Raw genomic sequence first — 20,631 nt, 5'->3', positions numbered from 1 at the left:
CACCACTGCCCATTTAAGTTTATTGTAAATAATTTACATAAGTTTCCGCCACAGACTGCATTGTTGTGATTATTAGACCACCAGGAAGAAAACACTTACAAAATAATAAAGCAGCCGTTATCCCCGCACACATAATGCTGCCTGTACAGAGAAGCCCTAATTGTTTGAAGACAGTTCGTCCAGGGTGACCCACAACAGGCCTGATGAAGAAACATCCTCCCCGGCCAAGGGAGGTGTTTAGCCTCTCCAAGCTTTCAGTCTGCTACAGCTACAGGGACAGTAGACTGGGTTTTCACAGCGGTCCGTTCCCAGCTTCAGGACCACAAGAGGTTGAGTGATCTCTTAACCCCACTGTTCTTTTACCTCTTTTTTGCTTCTTAAGACCGTTCAGAGTTTGTAAATCCAGACGTTCAAAAAACAAGACAAAAAGAAAAATCACAAAAAACAGTTGCAGTGTATTGTTTGTTCTTAAATAGTTATACAAAAGAAGGGGGCTGACCATGTCCATGGTAACATTGCATGAGTCCATATTGCTATAATAGTTACAGGTACTCAAACTCCAGTGCTTGGTGTAGTGCCAGCAGGTCAGAGTGACTGGATATCCTCCAGAAAGGCATGTTGTGCTGCGGAGTGAACATACATCATTAGAACCAGCAGTACTGTTTCCGCAGCTTCACACCACCACCTTAAGTCATGCAAGCTACACTACAGTAGCTTGTAGCTGCTTGCTTTGCAAAAGCACTGCAAACAAAATCCATGCAATCCTAAGGCTTAAAGGAAGAGTTCAGCATTGTGGGAAACATGCTCATCTGCTTCCGTACTGATGGTTCATTTAGATGAGACAATTGATATCACTCAACATGGGAGAATGGTATCAATCTTCTCATCTAACTCAGCAAGAAAGCCAATATGCATATTTCCCTTAATGTCAAACTATTCCTTTAACAATCCCAGCACCCACCATGAATGAAACCCAAAGCTGGAGATATGCTACGCATTAGAGTATATCACTACTTTTCTTCTTTTTGTTGTGATATAACTCTACTTTTCTCTCACATAAACTACAGTATCAATGGAAAATATGACTCGACAGACTACTGGATAACAACCAGCATTATTCCAACAACAAACTCTAATGAGATTGTTCAAAGCTTAATCACTGTGCAATATTTATTTTGAGTATCAAATGTGACACAAATAAAGTTGATTTTAGAACTATATCATCCAAATCAATTAATTTCATTTTCATCATTCTCACAAATAAAGTATATTTGACTTTCAAAAGTAGGTGCAAAATGTACATGAGCCAAGCCTCAATCTCACATTTTCACTTTGACAGTTGCGATCAAAAATCTCCCGTCACTCCATGAAAAAGAAAACAAAAAAGGCAACAGCAAGTAGAACGGAAAAAAAGTGAACGACCAACACAAAACCTCTACAGCAAAGAAAGGCAGGCTTCGTCCAATCAGAGTTCACACTGTGAGGAGTAGGCGGGGTTGCGGTGAGGTTGCGGGTCCATTACCTTTTTGGCCGCCTGCTCCTCTTCCACACCGTCCCCAATTACAACATACACTACTTTCCTGCCAAACCTTTGCATTATGCGTTCAAAGCAACTCTCTTTTCCTGTGAAAAAAACAAATAAACAAGGGGAGGAAGGAGGGGGTCACAAGGTCAGAGGGGTCAAAGTTCAGAAGTCGTTTGTTTACCTGGCTGGCTGCATGCTCTTCATCCTTCCCATCGCCAATCACAACATATGTAATGTTAGTGCCAAAGCGGGAGACTATACGCTCAAAACAGCTCTCTTTGCCTGGAGACAAACAAATGGCTTTCACAGGTTTTTCTTTTGTTGATTTAGATGGAAATAAAACACATGAAGAGGCAGAGCTGTGTGTATCAAGGGTGACACACACACACACACACACACACACACACACACACACACACACACACACACACACACACACACACACACACACACACACACACACACACACACACTCACTCTCCATTATCCCACAGCTCACTCTGATTGATCCTGACACCCACATGTTGCATCCTGAGAGGTCACTTCCATTCCGATAAATATAATCAATCTGGTTGCCAGGGCAACTCGAAGATCAGTGTCACACCCCATATTAACCTTAAGCCTTTTTTCCTGCACAGTGCACACAGCGCAAATTGCATGTAGAGTAACTCCATATGCAAAGTAACATATCCAGGAGTCCACAGGATGTGGCATCTGACCCGAAACACTTAATGCAGTCTGCCTGTGTCTTAAACCTCAGGCAGTTGTCATGGTTACCACATTGCTACATCAATTTGAATCAAGGCGCCGTGAGGTTGAACTGGGTGTAACATAAGCTCACAAACACACACACTTGGCTTTGAGTTTTCTTTCCTAAATGTTTTGGCTCTCTGCCCCACCCCGCTAATCGGAGTTGTTTTGTTTCCTTTGTGCAGATTGACATACGGTTGAATATAATTTATTGTTGGCCACAGCTGCGGTACACTGGCGTAACCGGCTGAGGTTCAGGCTAATGGAGTCCGTTCAGCATGTGGGCGTCCGGCCCGGGAAGATCCCACGAGTGTCAGAGTTGTTCAAGGAAAGATCCGGAGCGTGAGAGATGAGGACGGATATGATGTTGTCGTTTCGGTCAGTGTGAGCTGGAGAAGTCTGGGATCAAACGAGGCATATTGAAGACCCTGCACACCCACACAGGTGCTTTCAGTTACTCTGGCTAATTAGACTTCAGCTCAGGTAGAAATTGGGTGGAGCTATGATGGGATTCCATGAGGTCACCACACTTCCAGAACCAATTGGAATGATTTTCCCACCCGAACGTCTGCAACAAGGCGGTCAGAATGCTAACATGTAAAAATGCTGTCTTTTAACGCAGCTGTTATTTTTCTTCAGTGTTGTACAGCAGCCCTATCAGTAAAAGTGAAGTGCTAAAAATCGTTGATCACTTCTTCTTCAATAATGTAATAGAATGCACTCAGTGTAGTAAAATCATTTCAATCGGGGATGTATGTGGTCTGATACTGTAGCATGCTCAAAGAGGCACCTATTATTTTGTGTTTTTCATCCCAAATGTCATGTCACTTTATAGGTTGAAATGTCACAATTTAATGTTAACTTGTTTACTTTAAAACACTTCATACTCTCACTGTCACTAGTACTTGCTGCCTTCTTGCTCAAAGGTCAAGGTGCGTGCGTGTGTGTGTGTTTGTCCAAAGCGTAACCACCATGATATTGTTTTCCTTTAATAAAGATTTAATGTCAATTTGGTTTGTGTTTACTTTTTCTTTCTCTCTCTCACACACACACACACACACACACACACACACACACACACACACACACACACACACACACACACACATACACACACACACACACACACACAGTGTAAAATAAAACATACTGTAACTCAAACATTCCCCACCAACCGTCCAGTGGACCTGAGCCCAACTAAAGCAATAAGTTTGATATCACAACAGGATATCAGTAACATATGGAGTAGATGAAGAGACATCAAAATAATAGATAACCAACAAAATACATGTGGCCTTTGAACCATTAAAATACCAAAGTCAAATTTATATAATCAATTGCTATTTAATAACTTCTATTCCACATTTTATATAATATTTTATATATTATTTCCATCGTATTAGAATTTATGGAATTTGTGCGCACAAATGAGTGTTTGCCTCTTACCTATTTTTGTTGCACTGTAAATGTTCTCAATGGGGAAAACAGATCCCAGACTATATAAGAGAACTTTAGCCAGCGCTGGTATGAGCTGCGTTGTGGTCACCATCACATTTACACAGTTACTCCTGTGGGACACAAAGACGGAGAGCAGACCTTATTATGTCGAGGCGGGTGAAAGGAGAGATGAGAGGATCGATAGAGGGACGAATGGATCATGAATTCATGTCCTTTGATGCTGAATATGGATTAGTTCCCACGCTCTAAATCCCGACTTTATTAATCACAGTCTCTGTGAAAGAAAGAATAACCTAAAGTGGCACCTGGAGCTGATGATGGACAAGGACTTGAGTGCGTGGGTAAGCCAGGAGTCGGTCAGAGCCTCCACCTCGGCTCTGAGCTGCAGCCAGGCGTCTCTTTTAGCTGGACCCAGCAGACCTGAAGCACAGCAGGACTTTAGTAAACCCTCACAGCATCAGGCATCACACGTGCACGGGTAAAACAAAGTCCATCCATTAGACCCATATGTAGTCTTAGGCGAGCCTTTAATGAAATGTTTCCTATTACAAACTGTAAAACCTGTGATACACCTTCATTTAATGTGTCTTAGTGTGACTTCCAATTCTAGGTTTTCTCTCTTTTTTTGTCTTTTGATAATTGTTTCATTCATGTCTTTAGAAAAGGTTTGCTAAAACTCATTTGTCAGCTATCAGATACATTTAACACTATTATTTCATTATAACTATTATTATAAAATTGCCGTAGTGACATCGAGAGGTTTAAGGAAATCATTAACAGAAGCTGCAGCCCCTCTCTAGAATATAAGGACAACATGAAACAAGCCAATTCTTTTGGTGCATGAACCTTTCAGACCAAACTTTAATCTCATTTCAGACCCATGCAGTTCTGGTAGAGAACTTAATAACCCCCCCCCCCCCCCCCCCCCCCCCAACCCCCCTCCCCAACCCCCCTCTTAACTGTCCCTGGTGTCCAACAAACTCCCGTCAGATTGGCTTACCCCCCACATTGTTTTTGTACGAGCTATACAACTCTTTGACTCGTCGGTAGCGGAAGGCCAGTTTCCTCATCCAGTCGACCCCGCCGCGGACACCCGTAGCCAGGCACAGGTTGGCGCTGGTTGCAGCTGCATGGAAGCCATCAGTTGCAAAACTGTAAGTACTGTCAATAATAATGATATGTTTTATTTGAAAAATCTGCTCTGGTAGAACAAAAAGATCAAATGGTTATTTATATTATCTCGTACTATAACAGAAACAAAATATGTATTCGTAAGAATGCAATTTATTACCATCTTTAAAATGCAGACAATTAAACAGAATAAACACAATTTAATGAAATTGTTGATCAAATGAATCTATTATTAACAAAGAGCAAATACAACTTTGAGTACAAAATAACAAAAACTGAATAATTTACTGAATTCATAGCCTATGAAAATAAATAAATGGATATAATCAGCTGTTTACATTGTACAAACATTATTGTGAAATGTAAAATTCTCACCTTAAGTCCTGGCCATTGTCGTCTGATGATACATCATCAATATGTACCTGATCACACTCCTGTAAACACACACACACACACACACAAATAACATTTCATGATCCCATGCAGGGAAATTCAGAAGCGCAAGAACAGCTGCATACTGTAGATAAGTAACTTCAAAAAGCTAGAATACTACATACATTATGAACATGTATTATGTACAAATGAAGATGAAAAAAACTCAAGTATACAAATATATATAAATAAAGGTTACTATACAATAACATAAATAACTAGAAAGTATATTGTGACAAAAACTGTCAAAATAAAGTTTAAACATTAAAAATCAAACCCAACATATTCTGCTTGGCAAATGTATAAATGTATTAAATCAATTTACCATCAACAACTATAACAAAACAGCACATGTTAAAATTGGTGCAGCATTTACAGCTCGTGGTGTGTCACATCATATTACACCACTAGAGGGCAGTAGTAGTATTTCATTGAATGACAGCCTGCGGCTTCAAGAAATGTTTACGTGCTTAATGTTGTGCTTTGCGGAAAATTTGAATAACTCCTTTCAACGTGCCCTTGAACATTTCAAATGTGTGTTTTTGTGTGTGTCAGTCTGATACAACTGTGTCTCACCTCCAGGTCATTAAAGAATAAGTGTGTGTCAGCCAAGTTGAAGATCATCTCTTCCATCCTCAGACCCAGCGTTACCGCCATAGGAGGGTCCTAATGGCAGAGGACAGTAAAAGATAACATCATTATTATCGTCATCATGACATCACCATTATGACAAATGATTGCCTTTACTCTCTCCTGGAAACATTACTTCCTCCTGTCCCCAAAAACCATTTCAGTTTTTGGGACAGGAGGAATTAACGTCTGCCCTGCAACCCCCACTTGTAGAGTTGGTACGCCCCACTCATCACAGCAGATGCTGACAGACAGGTTGCACTTGTTCTGTCCCATCAACATTCCTCATGCCTGGTGGGGGGGTATGTGTTTGTGGGGGGTGAGAGGAAGAGTGTGTGTCTTCATGTGTGTGTTGCAGAGAGTAGGTACCCTCAAAGGGAGACGCTGTGCTGAGTGTGTGTGTGTGGTATGTGAATGGTTTGTGTGTGTGAGTGTTTGGGAGAACGCAGCCTGCCCTGCCAGCCAGGGGCTCAGCTGCAAAAACCATCATCAGTGATAGGTCAGCAAGGGACGACTGCTTGCTGCGCGATTTGCTGACGCCGTCAGACGACCAGAATAGAAAGAAACGAACAGGAAGGGGAGTGAAAGTGAGCGAGCGAGGCACACAGACACAGAACGAGAGCGAGAGGTGGCATTCCAGAGAGTGAGAAAGTGCAAAAAAGAGAGAGTGAATGCTCCATAAAATTGAAAGATGTGAAGTGTGCAGAGCTCTCCAAAACTTAACAGCTGCTAATAGTGATAGCAGCACTGTATTTCTTTTCCTGCTCCCGTCAATCACAGAGACAACAGGCACTTGAGTTTGTCTCTCAGGTAATGATTACGTTGGCTGCCAGCCAAAGGAGAGTTGAGGACATCAGTGTTTGTCGAAACACTCACTGCTCAAATGTGTAAATTCCCTTTGAGGAGTTGATTTTTTGGGCCGTGCTTTGGGCTCCAGAAAGGCTGAGGTGGCTTTTTATTTTGCCAGACGAAGTTCAATCAATCACAGAGAATTGCAAATATCACTCTGGCCTGGCAAGGGTAGCCTGAAACAATTCCACTCTCCACCTCCGCTGTCACTGGAAACTCAACCCTTCATGATGATGGGAACATTATCCCGGGTTATAATAACTCCTGTGTTGAGAAATGAGGAGTGTGACGGGTGTGCATCTGTGTAAAAAAAGACGTGTATATGTATATTCATTGAAAAAGGGGAACATCATTTAGAGCAGTTGTACCCTCGGCGCCCGTATGAGAAGGGTACTCAGGTCTTGCGGTTGCTATGTCAACAGTGTAAACACTATTTTGGGCGAGGTGTGAACAGACACAGCTGCCACTATATTTCTCGAGGGCAGCAGCAGCAAATGAAGTGAAAAAAATGTTCTAACAATTACTTTAAGGAAAATATTCTGACGGGTATCTTTTTTTCATGCGAATGCTACGTCAGTTTACATGGGCCTATGCGAGTGAAGACGACAACTTGGTTTGTGCTTTATCACAAAACATGACAAATTATCAGAGGCTACATGACACCTAATTTTCAAGTCAGGAGAAATGCAGAACTTTCTCTACATAAGGCAAAACTTAAATTGTTATATTATCCTTTGGTATTCAGTATTTCTCTACTATAAAAACAATGCAAACCAAGCTGAATTAACCACAAGGCCACATGTGTTCTCTCCCGCTTACTCATACACACACACACACACACACACACACACACACACACAGCAATTTACAACTCACCAGGGCCTTTCTTATACCCATTAAATCCCAATTGCCAAACATTAAATTCCACAACTACAGAGCAACTAGGAAGTACATCAGTGCCCATAAACCCTATCTGTAAAACGCATGGGCTTCTATGGCTGGCTCCAAATGATGTGTGTGTGTGTGTGTGTGTGTGTGCGTGTGTGTGTGAGTGCTGTGCCAGCTTTTGTTCGACTGCCAAATAAGAATATCAGAACGGACTCTGCAGGCTGCAGAGTGGGATGCGAAGCCCGTACAGGCAGGCTGGTGGCTACTCCGGTGCCCACAGGAAACGACATCACCCAATAAAAATCTGTAACCTTGGCCACATAGGATGATCCCAGATCAGAGCCAAGCACTATTAAAAATAAAGGGAACTATAAACAGTGTAGCTGTTATGTGAGAAGGCGAGACCACCAAATAAGTTCACAATGAAGGTTGGAATAAACATCAGTCCAAGTAAGAAATAAGCATGTTGAATTATGATTAAACTAATTTAAGCATGAGCAATTATTAATGGCTTTTAAATGTATTCTTAATATGTAGTACATTTAAAGACTGTATGTGGTCATCATCATAAATTGACCAGAACATTCCTGAAGTAGTTGATGCAATGTTAGGAATATACTGGGGGAAATGAAGCTTATTCAAAATGGTGTACTCAGTGTGAGTTGCATTTTATAAACGACTGGATGAAAGAGATAAAGTCCTCTCAACTACTTTGAGAAGACTTGGTTTACACCTTTGGTTTCAGAGGGGGGAGGTGATGTGGTGGATTATTGTGCTTTCATAATAATGGTGGCGAAAAAAAACAACTATCCCTAGGGTTAAAATCACATTTAGTTTCATTGGTAGATAATCTTGTATTTGCATCTTTACTAAATATAACTTTTTCCTTTAATGCTTTATCTTTGACCGGTGTTCAATTATAGCATCTTTTCAGGAAATTATTAACTTTTACGAAATATAATAATTAATCAATATAAATGAAAGAATTTTTTTCTACCCCAAAAAACATAAAGAAGAGATGGAAACACTTTTTTCCGTCCTGAATAGTGCCTGCAGCTCTGTGTGTAGCCTGTGAGGCGAAGAATGGGGCAAACAAAAGTCCTCGGAGCACTCGCTGCTGAGGACTTGTAAGGCTTATTGAGAGGTTGATGCTTCAGTTATAAATCCACCATTTGGCAAATTGTGGTGAGTTTTGAAAAGCAGTGTGATTTAATCTTGTTAACTTTGGCCTGTGTGGTCCCAGCTGTAACCTGGGATTCCACGTTGGCAGACAGAACAAAAAATGGATGGATGGTGACGATCTTACCTTGCCATATTTCTGTGCATAGGAGCCCGTGAGCAAAGAGTGGAAGACAATGATTGTCTCGTCCAGATCCCACACAAACACCCTCTGGAGAACAACAAAAGTGAGAAAGTTTCTTTTAGAAATGGAACGTCTTTTTATCCTACTCATGCTGTACTGGACAGTTACACGGGTGGTCCGGCTCTCTATCAGCGTTTCCTCTGTTGGACTTCAAAGGGAATACCACATATCCGTTGAGATTTGAATGGAATATTCAGTCAGTACTGTTAGTGCTCCGTCAGTGGGTGTTTTTTGGTCCCTTACCTCCAGGTCACTATCAGGGGGAGGGGAGGGGTTGTTCTTGCGGCCCCTGCCCCGGGACTTGGACCCCCCACTCCGGCAGGCTCGGTCATCCAGCTCTTTGATGGGCGTGGAGGGGCTCTGCACTGTATCAAAGTCCCCTGAGCGTGTGTGCAAACACAGACATTTTAAACATTTAAAATTTACAAATGATCAAATGTCTGTCTCAAACTGCACGAGCGATCACAAACATATATTTCGCTGCATTAAAGCAACAGTAATGACGTGGTTTGAGCTGATCCCACAGGTGTTCTGGAGTTGTAACCACTTCAGGAAAAGCAATAACTCAGACTATGTGCAGTAATAAGCCATCTTGTCAAGTTTAATAATTCAAGGTAATTGGCACAACAGATCGACTACCAAGAAACCTAAACAAAAGTACCATTGGTTTTCTGACTGATTCATGATAACATGCAATGTAAAGATTTAACAGAGGAGGGGAAGGATGGAACTGTGCAATAAATTAGAAAAGTTAGGTAATCTGATGCTTCTTGCAAAGATACTGTACATACAAAATTCGGCAGGAGACACACATTCTTGTGCGCACACACACCCTCCTAATGCCATATGCTCCCACTGCTGTGTGGTAACTAGAACCAGACTCTAAGCTTCGGCTCTCATATTGTTATGTCTCAATCAGGGAGAGCCTGAGAGGGGGGGGGGTAAAGACACAAAAAGACACAAAGAGCATGTGTGCGACAAAAAAACACAAAACAAAGTAAAACAGATACCAAGTGCAACTCCCAGAGAAGAGAAAAAAGAGAAATAGTGAGAAAAGCAGTGAGAGGGAAAGTGCCAGTGACAGGAAGAATGATAAGCTCCTTTAATCAGGCTTCCTGAACTACCGCCAAGATAAACCAAAGAAAAACGTGAAAAAAAAGAAACCGAAAACTGAATACCAAGCCGTATTTCTGCTCTTTCTTATTGTGCCTTCTCTTCATTCATATTCAGCATAACTTCACTCTCATCAAAGCCTCTGAGGCTAATGTAAACATATGCAGATTCTCCAATTAGTGAGTGCGACGCCAGGTAGCTATGGCTACAGTTCGAAGTTACTTCCTGTGCTTCATCTTGGCTGAAAGGGAGTTTTGAACTCAGTTACTAAAAACTGTGGTATTTTTCTACTGGAAACAAGATCATGGAGCCAGCATCAAGGAACGGTGAAAAAAAAGAAATCTGACATTTGTTTGCATATTTATGAAGTTAGAAGTGTTGGTGATTTGATGGGTTGTGTTTCTTTTTTAAATACAAACCAGGGTGAAGTTCAGCAGCCTGTCCGGTCATGGCAGGGGCGGGATCTTGCAGCTGATAGGCTGCCGTGGAGCCTGTGCCATCCACGCTGTTGGAGGTCATATAAGTCCCGTAATTGGAGGCGGAATAATACTGGGCATACTGGTTTTGGCCAAACGTCGTATATGAGGGATAATCCTGCAGAGAATAACATGAAGTATGAGCACACAAAGACAAAGAACGGAGAAAAAAACAGGAAAATTGAGACGTCTCTCTGGAAAGGTTCAGACTGACTTTGTGTCCCCTCTTATTTCTCTAACCTTTTATTCCCTTGATTCTGTGTTTTATATCTCCAAAACAATTAAAACCTTGTGTTGCTGCTTTTTACTGACCCAGAGGAGATGGGCGCTTTTATGAGTCAGCTCTCTAAACCTGTCACTACGTCCATCTCTACAAGTCCTTATAAACCGGAGCACACCACATGACACACGCACACATGCACTGTTGGTGTGTGCAAGCATGCATACACGGACTTGCTTTCTATTAGTCTCTCTCTCGCTTTCAGGCTCTTGCTTGCTTTCTCTTTTTCTGTTAAACTCATACACACACACACACACACACACACACACACACACACATTATTCCCCTTAATCCACCCACACAAGCCAAACCTTGACTTTCTTCCTGTAAACAGCCACATCTATCATAGTGGGACATTAAAATCCCCCTTTAAGCATTTTACTGCCACAGTACAATTCATCATATGGACATAGAGAAATATTCAGACCAAAACACTCTTTCACAAAGAATTGTCTGTGTCTCTCCTAAGTTTGTCCCTGTTGCAAGGTCACAGTGTAAATTAGATTTTTATTTCTTTAAGCGGCTCTGAATGACGAAAGTTGTGTGGGAGCGTGACTGTAAAACCACTTCTGGTCTCAAATACTATCGCAGCCCGTGCCATCCAAAATCCTCATCTTTAGTTTGAGCCGGCATAATGAGGGAAATGACATTAGCTTGAGCACTCAGAGCAAACACGGAGCATGGTTGATCTGCTCCGGCAAGAACTCCCTTGGGAAATGGGCTTTGTTATTGGCCTGGGAAAATGTTACTTAAGCTAACTTTCAGCTGGACTGTAGCAGCGGTCCAGGTTTAAACTAAAGCACAAAGCCTGCACACACACACATACACACACACACACACACACACACACACACACACACACACACACACACACACACACACACACACAGTATATAGACAATGAGGGACCTGCTGTGTGGCAGTGTAGTTGGCGGGGTTGGACACTGAGTTGTTGGTGGCGTAGAGGCCTGAGGAAGGAGTGAAACTGGAACCTTGGGACAAAAAATAAATAAAAGGAATTAGACAGCAGAGAAGAAAAATGGAGACACAAACATTTTACAAAAGATCATTTTTCTGTCGCCATTTTCAGCAACAATTTAAAATACTGAGGATATTTCCCCTAATTTTTTTAACAAGAAAAGAATGATTGAAAGTATGATTATGTTTTTATATTGAGGTGTTAGGTGAAAGTATATGTTTCAAAACTGACCTGGCATCTGATAGGGTGAGTATGCAGTCTGTCCGGGCTGAGGTGTGGTGAAGCCGGGGCTGTAGCTGAGGCCGGTCTGCAGAGGAGACTGACTCTGAGTCAGACCGCTCTCTGTCTTAATGCCCGGCAGCATCACACCGAGGTCTTTAACAAGGAAAAAAACACACACACACACACAGAATATTATACAATGTTTGCGTATTTTACAGCATCAGTTTTGTTGAAACGACATATTTTAGGCCCTCATCAATCCTTAAATAGTGCTGTCGTTCTGGCTTTACTTGCATTGAGCTCCATTTATGTCACTCTTGGCTTCAAAAGTCATAATTGAAAGGGCGGAAATATTTCTTAATTCTTAGTACTTAGGTTTTACTCTAACCCTGATCATAAATGACATCTTTTAGGCCTTTAAGTTTTGTTTGCTTGCTAATTTTATAGCCAATCAAAATAAACAAGAGAAAAGTAATCTAATCTTAATTTGTTTGTGCAATTCTATATTCCTATAATAACTTAGTTTGAATTCTGTGTTTTTTTCGATTTATAATCACACAGAAAACATCCAACAATGCCCTCTTCTCTAAAACTATCCCACCAAGGTTCACTCTGAGTACATTTGACACAAGACCCACTTCAGTAAATCTTTGTAAAGTAACAGTTCTTCTTCTTCAGTTGGAGACCTTTTTTCAGTGTTGACTACAAAATAAGCCCCTACTTAAACGTGACAGTTAGACTGTCTTTGTAAGTGTGTGTTTATTGATACCATAGGTGGACAGTCCGTATGCCTGTCCCGTCTGGGAGTAAGCAGTGTAGACGGTCGACTGCTGCATGCTGCTGAACTGGGGTTGACCGGCGTACGTCGGCATGGGAGGGGCTGCCGGCGTGGAGAGGATGTGAGGGTAGGGCCTGGGATAGGACAGGAACGACAATAAGGATTATAATGACTGACAGACTGAATTGTGGCAGGTAGATTGATAATATTTTGTACAATTAGTGTTGTAGAAGTATAGGAGAAGGTGAAAGTCAGACTTACTTCGATGGGTAGAGGGGAGGGGAGTACTGGTGGGCTGAACGAGGGCTGTACCCACTGCTGGTGATTACTAAAAACAGCACAATAATCCAAAACAACAAGGCAACAGTGGGTTATGAATTGGTGTCGACTCAAATCTTTTAACAAAACCACTCGCAAACAGCACAATTCAAGGCCTCTGGCTTGTTTGAGTAGAAACGCTGTTCCAGTAAACATAATTTGAAGCATTTTGAATGGAGAGAAGCCAAAGTCTCCCCCTTCAGAGAGCACCGTAGTGCATGAAACCCTTACAGCGGGCCTCATAGTAAAACACAATGTCTGTTTGTGGTCATTGAGATGTCAGAGCTCAAATACTGACAAACACCCCGCTGCTTCTAAACCCTCACTGTGTGTGTTGCTTAATGGTTTTGTGCCTCAGTGTGTGTGTGTGTGTTTTGCAGCGTGAAGGAGCACGGGGTCGTGTGCGAGTCAAAAAAAAAAAAAAGCCAAGTGTAAAAATGTCTCTCCCTCTCTCTCATCCCCCTGCCAGCCTTTGATGACGCAATCCAAGGACAGGCAATACTTCATGGGATTAAAGCTTTCAGCGGGCCTACAACTGAGCTGAAATGGATGAAGGTGTTTGTGTGCGTCTGAGAAAACAGAGTGACACAATGCTGACTGACTAGTACAGAGGGCATTATACATGAGTGCATTTCTGTGGGCAGATGTGTGTGTGTTACCTGAGCCTGCGTATGTGTCCAATACTGTGTCGCCTGTCGTAGTGACTGTATCGCTGTTGTTCATAGGCTCTGTTTTCACTTAAGGAAGACGGAAAAGATCGGTGTTAGGGGAGGCCAGTAAGGAAGTACTATCTCTCTCTGACACATACACACACACACACACACACACAAAGAAAACCTTACTGAGTAAAGAGCAGGAAACTACCATGCATTTCCAGTATGGGAGCGAATGCTGTGTGCAGGGTTCCCACTATAATCGATATATACAATTCGACAGCTTTTATATGACTTTCTATAACCAAGTCAAAACACCACCATGACCAAAAGGTTTCATTCCTCATTGGTTTTTTAATGTCTCGTTGTTGTTTTTTTGGTAATGATTAAGTTTTGAAAATATAAAGTGGCCCTTTGACAAAATCCAGATATTTTCTTACTTCCCGATCAAATCAAATCAGTTTTTCATGAATTTGTTGAGTGGTGGGAACCCTGCATATATATCCACACACGCTGTGATAAATTCATAATAGGATCCAAAGAGCAGGGAACACTGCACAGCAAATGAAAATCATTGCAATTCTGGCTCAAAAAAAACAAAAACATCAGATCTAGGACCAGCCTAAACTATAGAAACCCATTCCTTTTGCATTTAAGGTAATACTGTATGACTTCTGGCCTTGGATTCACACACATGCACCTCTGTACCATAGTCCTTGGAGCCCGGGGCAGGGGGCGGGCTGCTGCAGCCCAACAGCCAATCAGCCGTGTTTAGAACTGTCATGTTTTCACCTAAAGGGGTGCAAGGTGGGAAGGTGGTGAGGATACGACGCACTGAGAACCAGACGCCATTTGTATTTTAAAAAGGTATTCTTAAAGAAATAGTTCAACATTTTGGGAAATGCACTTATTCACTTTCTTGCCAAGAGTTATATGAGAAGGTCGGTCTGTTGTTTTTTCACTTTGGTTTTTGTTCAGATTAACCCAACGGGATAAAGCGTGTTAATTAGTGTGCTGGTTGGCGGATTCAGGCTAGCTGTTCCCTCTGTTTCCAGTCTTTATGCTAAGCTAAAGCAAATCGTCTCTTGGCTCTAACTTTAAGCAATGAATTAGTTTTTGGCCAATTGGGGGCAGCAGAAAAAAGCTGTAAACACAAAATATTGTTACCTTATGACGCTGAAATGGTTTTGTTAGCAAACAGATTCCTAATTACACATCCAACATATACGAGCAACATTAGCATTCATTTGATGTCATATTTCTGGCCAACTGATGAATGTTCGTCCAACATTCACTCTCCTTTTACCTCTGTTTTGCTCTCCACCGACTCCTGAGGGAAATATCTGTCTCTTTTGCTGTTAAATGCTCTTGGTGCTGGGCAGGTAGCTTACAGTGGGAAATTTGGAGCTTTTTCACTGAAAAACAGCTGCCTGCTACTGCTGGAAACTATGCTGATGAGAGTGAAGCAAAACTATGAACAGAAAAACGCTCAAATGCTCCAATATCTCCACAATATCTGTGGGTTAGTCACTACGAGCGACACCTTTCACATCGACAAGTACTTGTTGTGCTTTAACAGAGACATGAGCGTGGTACCAATCCTCTCATCTAACTCTCAACACAGCAAAAAAGCTTATTTCCCAAACACTTTTTAAAAGAGAAGCACGCCTGTTAACCACCTTAACATCCTACATGATGCTTTTCAGTTACTACTCTTGTTTCTCTCTGAACATGATTAAAACTCATCATCAGTGACCATCTGAGAACTCCATTTAATTCAGGACAACTTCATTAATCCCCTCGGGGAGCAATACAACCCATCGGACAAGCCCTGATGAAGACAAATGAGTTGCTATGGAGATGGCCCGCGGGCCCGAGCTCTGGCTGATGTCAGGTGAGGGGAATGTTGGGTATGTAGTTTGTTTTGGCTGTGAGCGTGTAGTCCCGGCTCTGTCTGCTTAAACCATTAACTGTGAGCTCATCAAAAATGATTTAATGTGCTCTAATATGGTCTGAATTTGCCGTTAAGTCCACTCTGAGCGTGGCTATTTCTGTGACTGTGTGTGTGTGTTGACACATCAAGTTGACTAAAATGCAGTATCTCACTTTTTCCATTGCATTACTATTAAAAGTGGTTTCCATTGCCTGTTAAATCAGCAACAGATCAAAGGATCACCCTCAACAAAAGCACTTACATCCAGTGCCATTACATCAAACCGCTCTGTCAAAAATTATTGCGGAGGACAGACGACGAGAGAGGGGGAGATCAAGGGTGAAAGAAGAAAAGGATGAGAAGAAGGAAAGAGAAACACAGACGGACAGAGGAAAAGAAAAAGAAAGAGAGGAGAGGACTCACTGGTGTTGACATCTAAGAGAGTGGTGATGCTTTAATGCTCTTGTAGAGGAAATAGTTTCCAGTGGGATTTTGGTCTTGCAATCACATATACACACTCAAACACACACACACATACTTTGCCAAGCGGTTAGCGGAGGAGAGCAGAAGTGCTTCACCGTGTGTTTACACACATTCTCCAGTGGTTTACTCAAGTCCTCATGCCAGCGTGAGGTGTGTGTGTATTTGTGCGTTTGCATGTGTGCGTCTCCTTCCGTATAAATTCCTCAAAAAGTACTTATCTCTGCATGTTGAAAGTCTTTCTGACTGATGGCTTTGCAACAGATTTCATTTCATTACATTACATTACACTCATCAGCTGTTTCCGCACAAAGCGATTTACAATACGCACGGAGGCAGTGGGTTTTCACAGTGACCCTGACGTCCCGACTTCAAAGAGATCGTTCACTCTTTTACTGGTCTTCATCTCAGATTGATCTAAGTACCACTTAAAGGTCTGATTCAGCATTTTAGGAAATACACTTATTTGCTTTCTTGCTGAGGGTTAGATGAGAAGATTGATACCACTCTCATGTGTGTAGGGTAAATATGAAGCTACAGCCAGCAGCAAGTTAGCTTAGCTTAGCATAAAGACTGGAAACAGGGAGAATCAGCAAGCCTGGGTCTTTCCATAGGTAACAAAGTCCACCTACCAGCACCTTTTAAAGCTCACTAATTAACATGATGAGTTTCTTTAATCCATACAAAAAACAAAGTGTACCTTTGGGCAGAGCCAAGCTAGCTGTTTCCCATCTTTGTGCTAAGCTAACCTAATCGGCTACTGACCAGAGCTTCATATTTATCATACAGACATAAAAATGGTATCGATCTTCTCATCTAACTCTTGGCAAGTGTATTTCCCAAAATGTTGTATCAAGTAGTTGAACAGCACATTTTTGTCTTCCTATTGTTTAGGATTCTCATTGATGACTGAATACAACTTTAAAAAAGAAAGCTAAGAGACAATGCTAAAAAAAATGAAGGTAAAAGCTATATTTTGTACACTAAAACTAACTTAGACACAACTGCCCATTCATTACTGCAGCACCAAACACGCTCTGCCTTCTCACCTCCTGTTCCATTGGTGGTGATGGAGGGGCTGCCAAGGTTGTTCTTGTCCAGCTTGGAGCCCGTCGAATCTCCACCTCCCACACGGTTATGAGGACTGGCTAGGTCCTGCATTTCCATAGACCTACAGGAGGGAGGAGGGAGGAGGGAGGAGGAGGAGGGAGAACATGAGATGAACTGCGATTTTTGAATGAATAACAGATCAACAGCAATATGCTCTCACAGCTGGGAATCTCCCGCCTCTATATATTACATTAAGATCCCACTGAACACATTCAATGACATACTGCATATCCACACACACACACACACAGTCATAAACTTCATGCTTCTTCGTACCAGTTAGCTTACATGAGCATGTGTTCAGAGGCGTTAGACATTGTCTGCGGGCCTGCTGGCTCTTTTATAGAGTGTGTGTGTGTGTGTGTGTGTGTGTGTGTGTGCACTTCTGGGCTCCAATACAAACCCACAGCCTGCCAGCATGCTTTAGTTTTACAATGTGTTCCACATGCATGACTGGGACGAACCAGCACACAAGGTGGTAATGGTAAAGTGAGAGTATGTGTGTGTGTGTGTGTGTGTGTAGAGGGCTGGAAGTGGAAGTAAATAGAAACATGAACAGAATGAATATGCACATTTATGGTGGAGCAGATATCTGCCTTTCACATACAGTATCAGTGTTTATTATCTAGATGGATCCCTGTTAGTTGTTACGGTGGCAACGACTACTCCGCCTGGGGTCCCCAACCCCCAGTGAGAGGTGTAAGTGTTTTTCATATATTTTCATGCATGCACACTGTAAGAAAAGCAACATAAAACACTCGCTTATGACTCTTCATCACTGTTACCACAAGCCCACATTATGACATGTCCTTTGGTGGAAGACATAGTTTAATGTTGAGTCAGTGTGTGTGTGTGTGTGTGGACAGTACCTCATATGAACGTGTGTGTGCCCTGACTCACGCTGCCCGCAGGTTGGTCACACTTGTGCTTTTGTATAAGACATCAAAGCGAGAAATGACAGGAGATGGAGGGAGAGTTAAACAAATGCGGGCTGCCGTTCTACCACGCCGTGCGTGCATGTGCACTAAAAGTGGAGTGTGTACGATAGATCTGCGTGCGCGGTCTGGAAGCGGGCCATGTCAATGCTATGGGCAGATAGCATCGCCACACATGACTGCAACCCACAGGCAGAGTGACAGGTATAAACACATAGCTTTTAGCAGACGAGAAAGGCGCAGCTTAAGGGCGCAAAGAGAGAACGTATGACGGATAGACACTCCAAATCAACTCTCTCCGTCAACTCCTTTTCTCTATTTACAGCTAAACATTCATTCTGCTCTTCTGTACACTTTGAACTGAAAACACTGATCACTGTTTTAACATCAACAACACATAATGGTGGACGAGATATTGAGCCAAGCCCCTAACTTCAAACAAAACCCTAAAATATCTATACATGGCAACAACAGCTAACAACTCTCACAGGTCACGAGTGCTATATCACTTTTCACTCTCTTTTTCTCTCCCTCTTATGTGTGCTTCGACACTCTTCATCCATCCTTTTTCTTTTGTCTCTCAACAGCAGGAAATGATTCTGTCTCCCCTCCTTGTCCTGTTTTTTTTCTTCTTCTTTCCTCTCTGTTTCGCTCCTCTCGGGAGGCGATGGCAGGAGTTGGTGTTTCATAAACTCTTTTCTGGTTTTCACATTATGTCTGGTCATTAAAACAATACGCTGCATCTCAGTGCGATGTAAAGTGTACGGTGTATTGTGTAAAATAAATAGCTTTAAGGCCAGCAAGTAACGATTATTTTCATTATTGATTTATCTGCTTTATTTTTTCAAGTAATTGATGAACCTTTTAGTGTATGAAATGTCAAAAAAAAAACACCCATCACAACTTCCCAGTGCCCAAGGTGACGTCTCTTAAGTCTTGTTTTCTCCGACCAAAAGTCCAAAACCCAAAGATATTCACTTCACAATGGTCTATGACAAAGAAAAGCAACAAATCCTCTCATTTGAGAAGATGGAACCAGAGAATATTTTGGCATTTTTAGACTTTCTTTGCTAGTAAAATGACTGAAACAATTTATCGATGGTCAAAATAGCTGCAGATTATTTTCAATCGACTAACTGACAACCAGTTTCAGCTCTAAATGAATTGTGTGCACAGAATGCTGACTTTGCTTATTCCTCCATTCGGATCAGTATATGTGTTTGTGTGCGTGTGTGTGACACTGAGGTCTTGGGAAAGTGTTGATGACCTCATCACAACTCGCAACTGCAGTGAAACCTCACCTCTCTGCACCATGACCAGAGAACTAGGACACACACACATTTATAGGGGATAACTGTACACCAACTGAAAAAGCTAATGTTGTTTGTCATATCATACAAACAGACACGTACCTGGCGTCCGAAGGGTCTGGAACATGAGATTCACTGTGTGATTTCTTCACCTGCAGAGAAACCAGAGCAGAGGAAGTGTTAACTAAACACACACATTATATTACACACATACAGTTCATAAGAACCAGTGTTTAGTGTGCCATAAACCAGCCTCATTAACCAGTGTTTATGAATCAGACAAATTATATTAGTATCATGAACTGTTGTGAATAACAACAAAATAAAATCCTGTCCTTCCAAGAAAGGAAGTGAAAATTCTGCCAAGGGATAAAACTCAAATCTGATGTTAAATTACCTCAAAGTAAACAGTCAATTGCAACAAAATGCATTTGACTCATCATTTTCTGATTCCTTAAGTGTTACTAAAATGCAGAAATCATAACAAACCAAGAGCCGGTGTCCGTAGTTGTAGCCACCACCGTGACAGAAGTGCTAACTGGCGTCTAAGTGACAGATATTAGCTTTCCCTTGTTCACCCATGACCCTGCTCCATCCTGGAGCTCAGGCCCCTTCCTCAACCCTTAAAGAGTTGAAAGGTGACAGCGGGGTCATGTTAGGTCACAGGGCTCACTCTTCACCCTTAAATGGGTCACCGCGGACACTAAATCGAGCCCTGACTTTGGGGGGCATCTGAGACATTTGGTTGCGTCAATCACTGCGTGCTGGAACTTTTCCTTCATCATTGAAGAGAGAAAAAAAAGAAAAAGAGAATTAAAAAAACACACTTCAGCCTCAGCACCTTTCCACCGCGGCGTACACTCGCACACACAGGCTGGTTTCATGTGTATGTGAGGGTATGCGGAGCTAGACGGCAGACCAGCGGTTCTCTATTAAAATTCCTCTCTCTTATTTGGAACAGGAACTAATTAGAACAGTAAATGCAGGGCGGAGCGAGGGCCAATGTGTACCAGCTGCC

At 42.1% G+C, this 20,631-nt stretch overlaps 1 protein-coding gene across 2 annotated transcripts; it reads right to left on the bottom strand.

The window, feature by feature from the left end:
• Positions 1–490: 490 nt before the first annotated feature.
• eya4 (EYA transcriptional coactivator and phosphatase 4) lies at positions 491–19,753 on the bottom strand. Of its 2 annotated transcripts, XM_070925345.1 has the most exons (18): positions 19,716–19,753; positions 17,308–17,429; positions 14,554–14,637; positions 13,852–13,929; positions 13,136–13,202; positions 12,866–13,008; positions 12,106–12,249; positions 11,805–11,887; positions 10,559–10,733; positions 9,270–9,406; positions 8,970–9,053; positions 5,873–5,962; positions 5,240–5,298; positions 4,734–4,894; positions 4,039–4,153; positions 3,722–3,843; positions 1,707–1,807; positions 491–623 (listed from the first exon to the last, which is right to left on the bottom strand). In XM_070925345.1, exons 2-18 carry the CDS (start codon positions 17,423–17,425, stop codon positions 543–545), a joined length of 1,842 nt encoding a protein of 613 aa, XP_070781446.1. In that variant the 5' UTR covers positions 17,426–17,429; positions 19,716–19,753; the 3' UTR covers positions 491–542. The 2 variants fall into 2 exon arrangements, with proteins under 2 accessions (XP_070781446.1, XP_070781447.1); XM_070925346.1 differs by lacking the exons at positions 1,707–1,807; positions 14,554–14,637; positions 17,308–17,429; positions 19,716–19,753 and adding exons at positions 1,523–1,623; positions 18,095–18,119 and having other exon boundaries at positions 543–623; positions 12,866–13,011.
• Between the last annotated feature and the right edge of the window lie 878 nt (positions 19,754–20,631).

Source organism: Enoplosus armatus, chromosome 19, assembly GCF_043641665.1.
Source record: "Enoplosus armatus isolate fEnoArm2 chromosome 19, fEnoArm2.hap1, whole genome shotgun sequence".
Lineage (NCBI taxonomy): Eukaryota > Metazoa > Chordata > Actinopteri > Centrarchiformes > Enoplosidae > Enoplosus > Enoplosus armatus.
The sequence above is the reverse complement of the archived record's forward strand: the minus strand, read 5'-3'. Positions and strand labels throughout refer to the sequence as shown.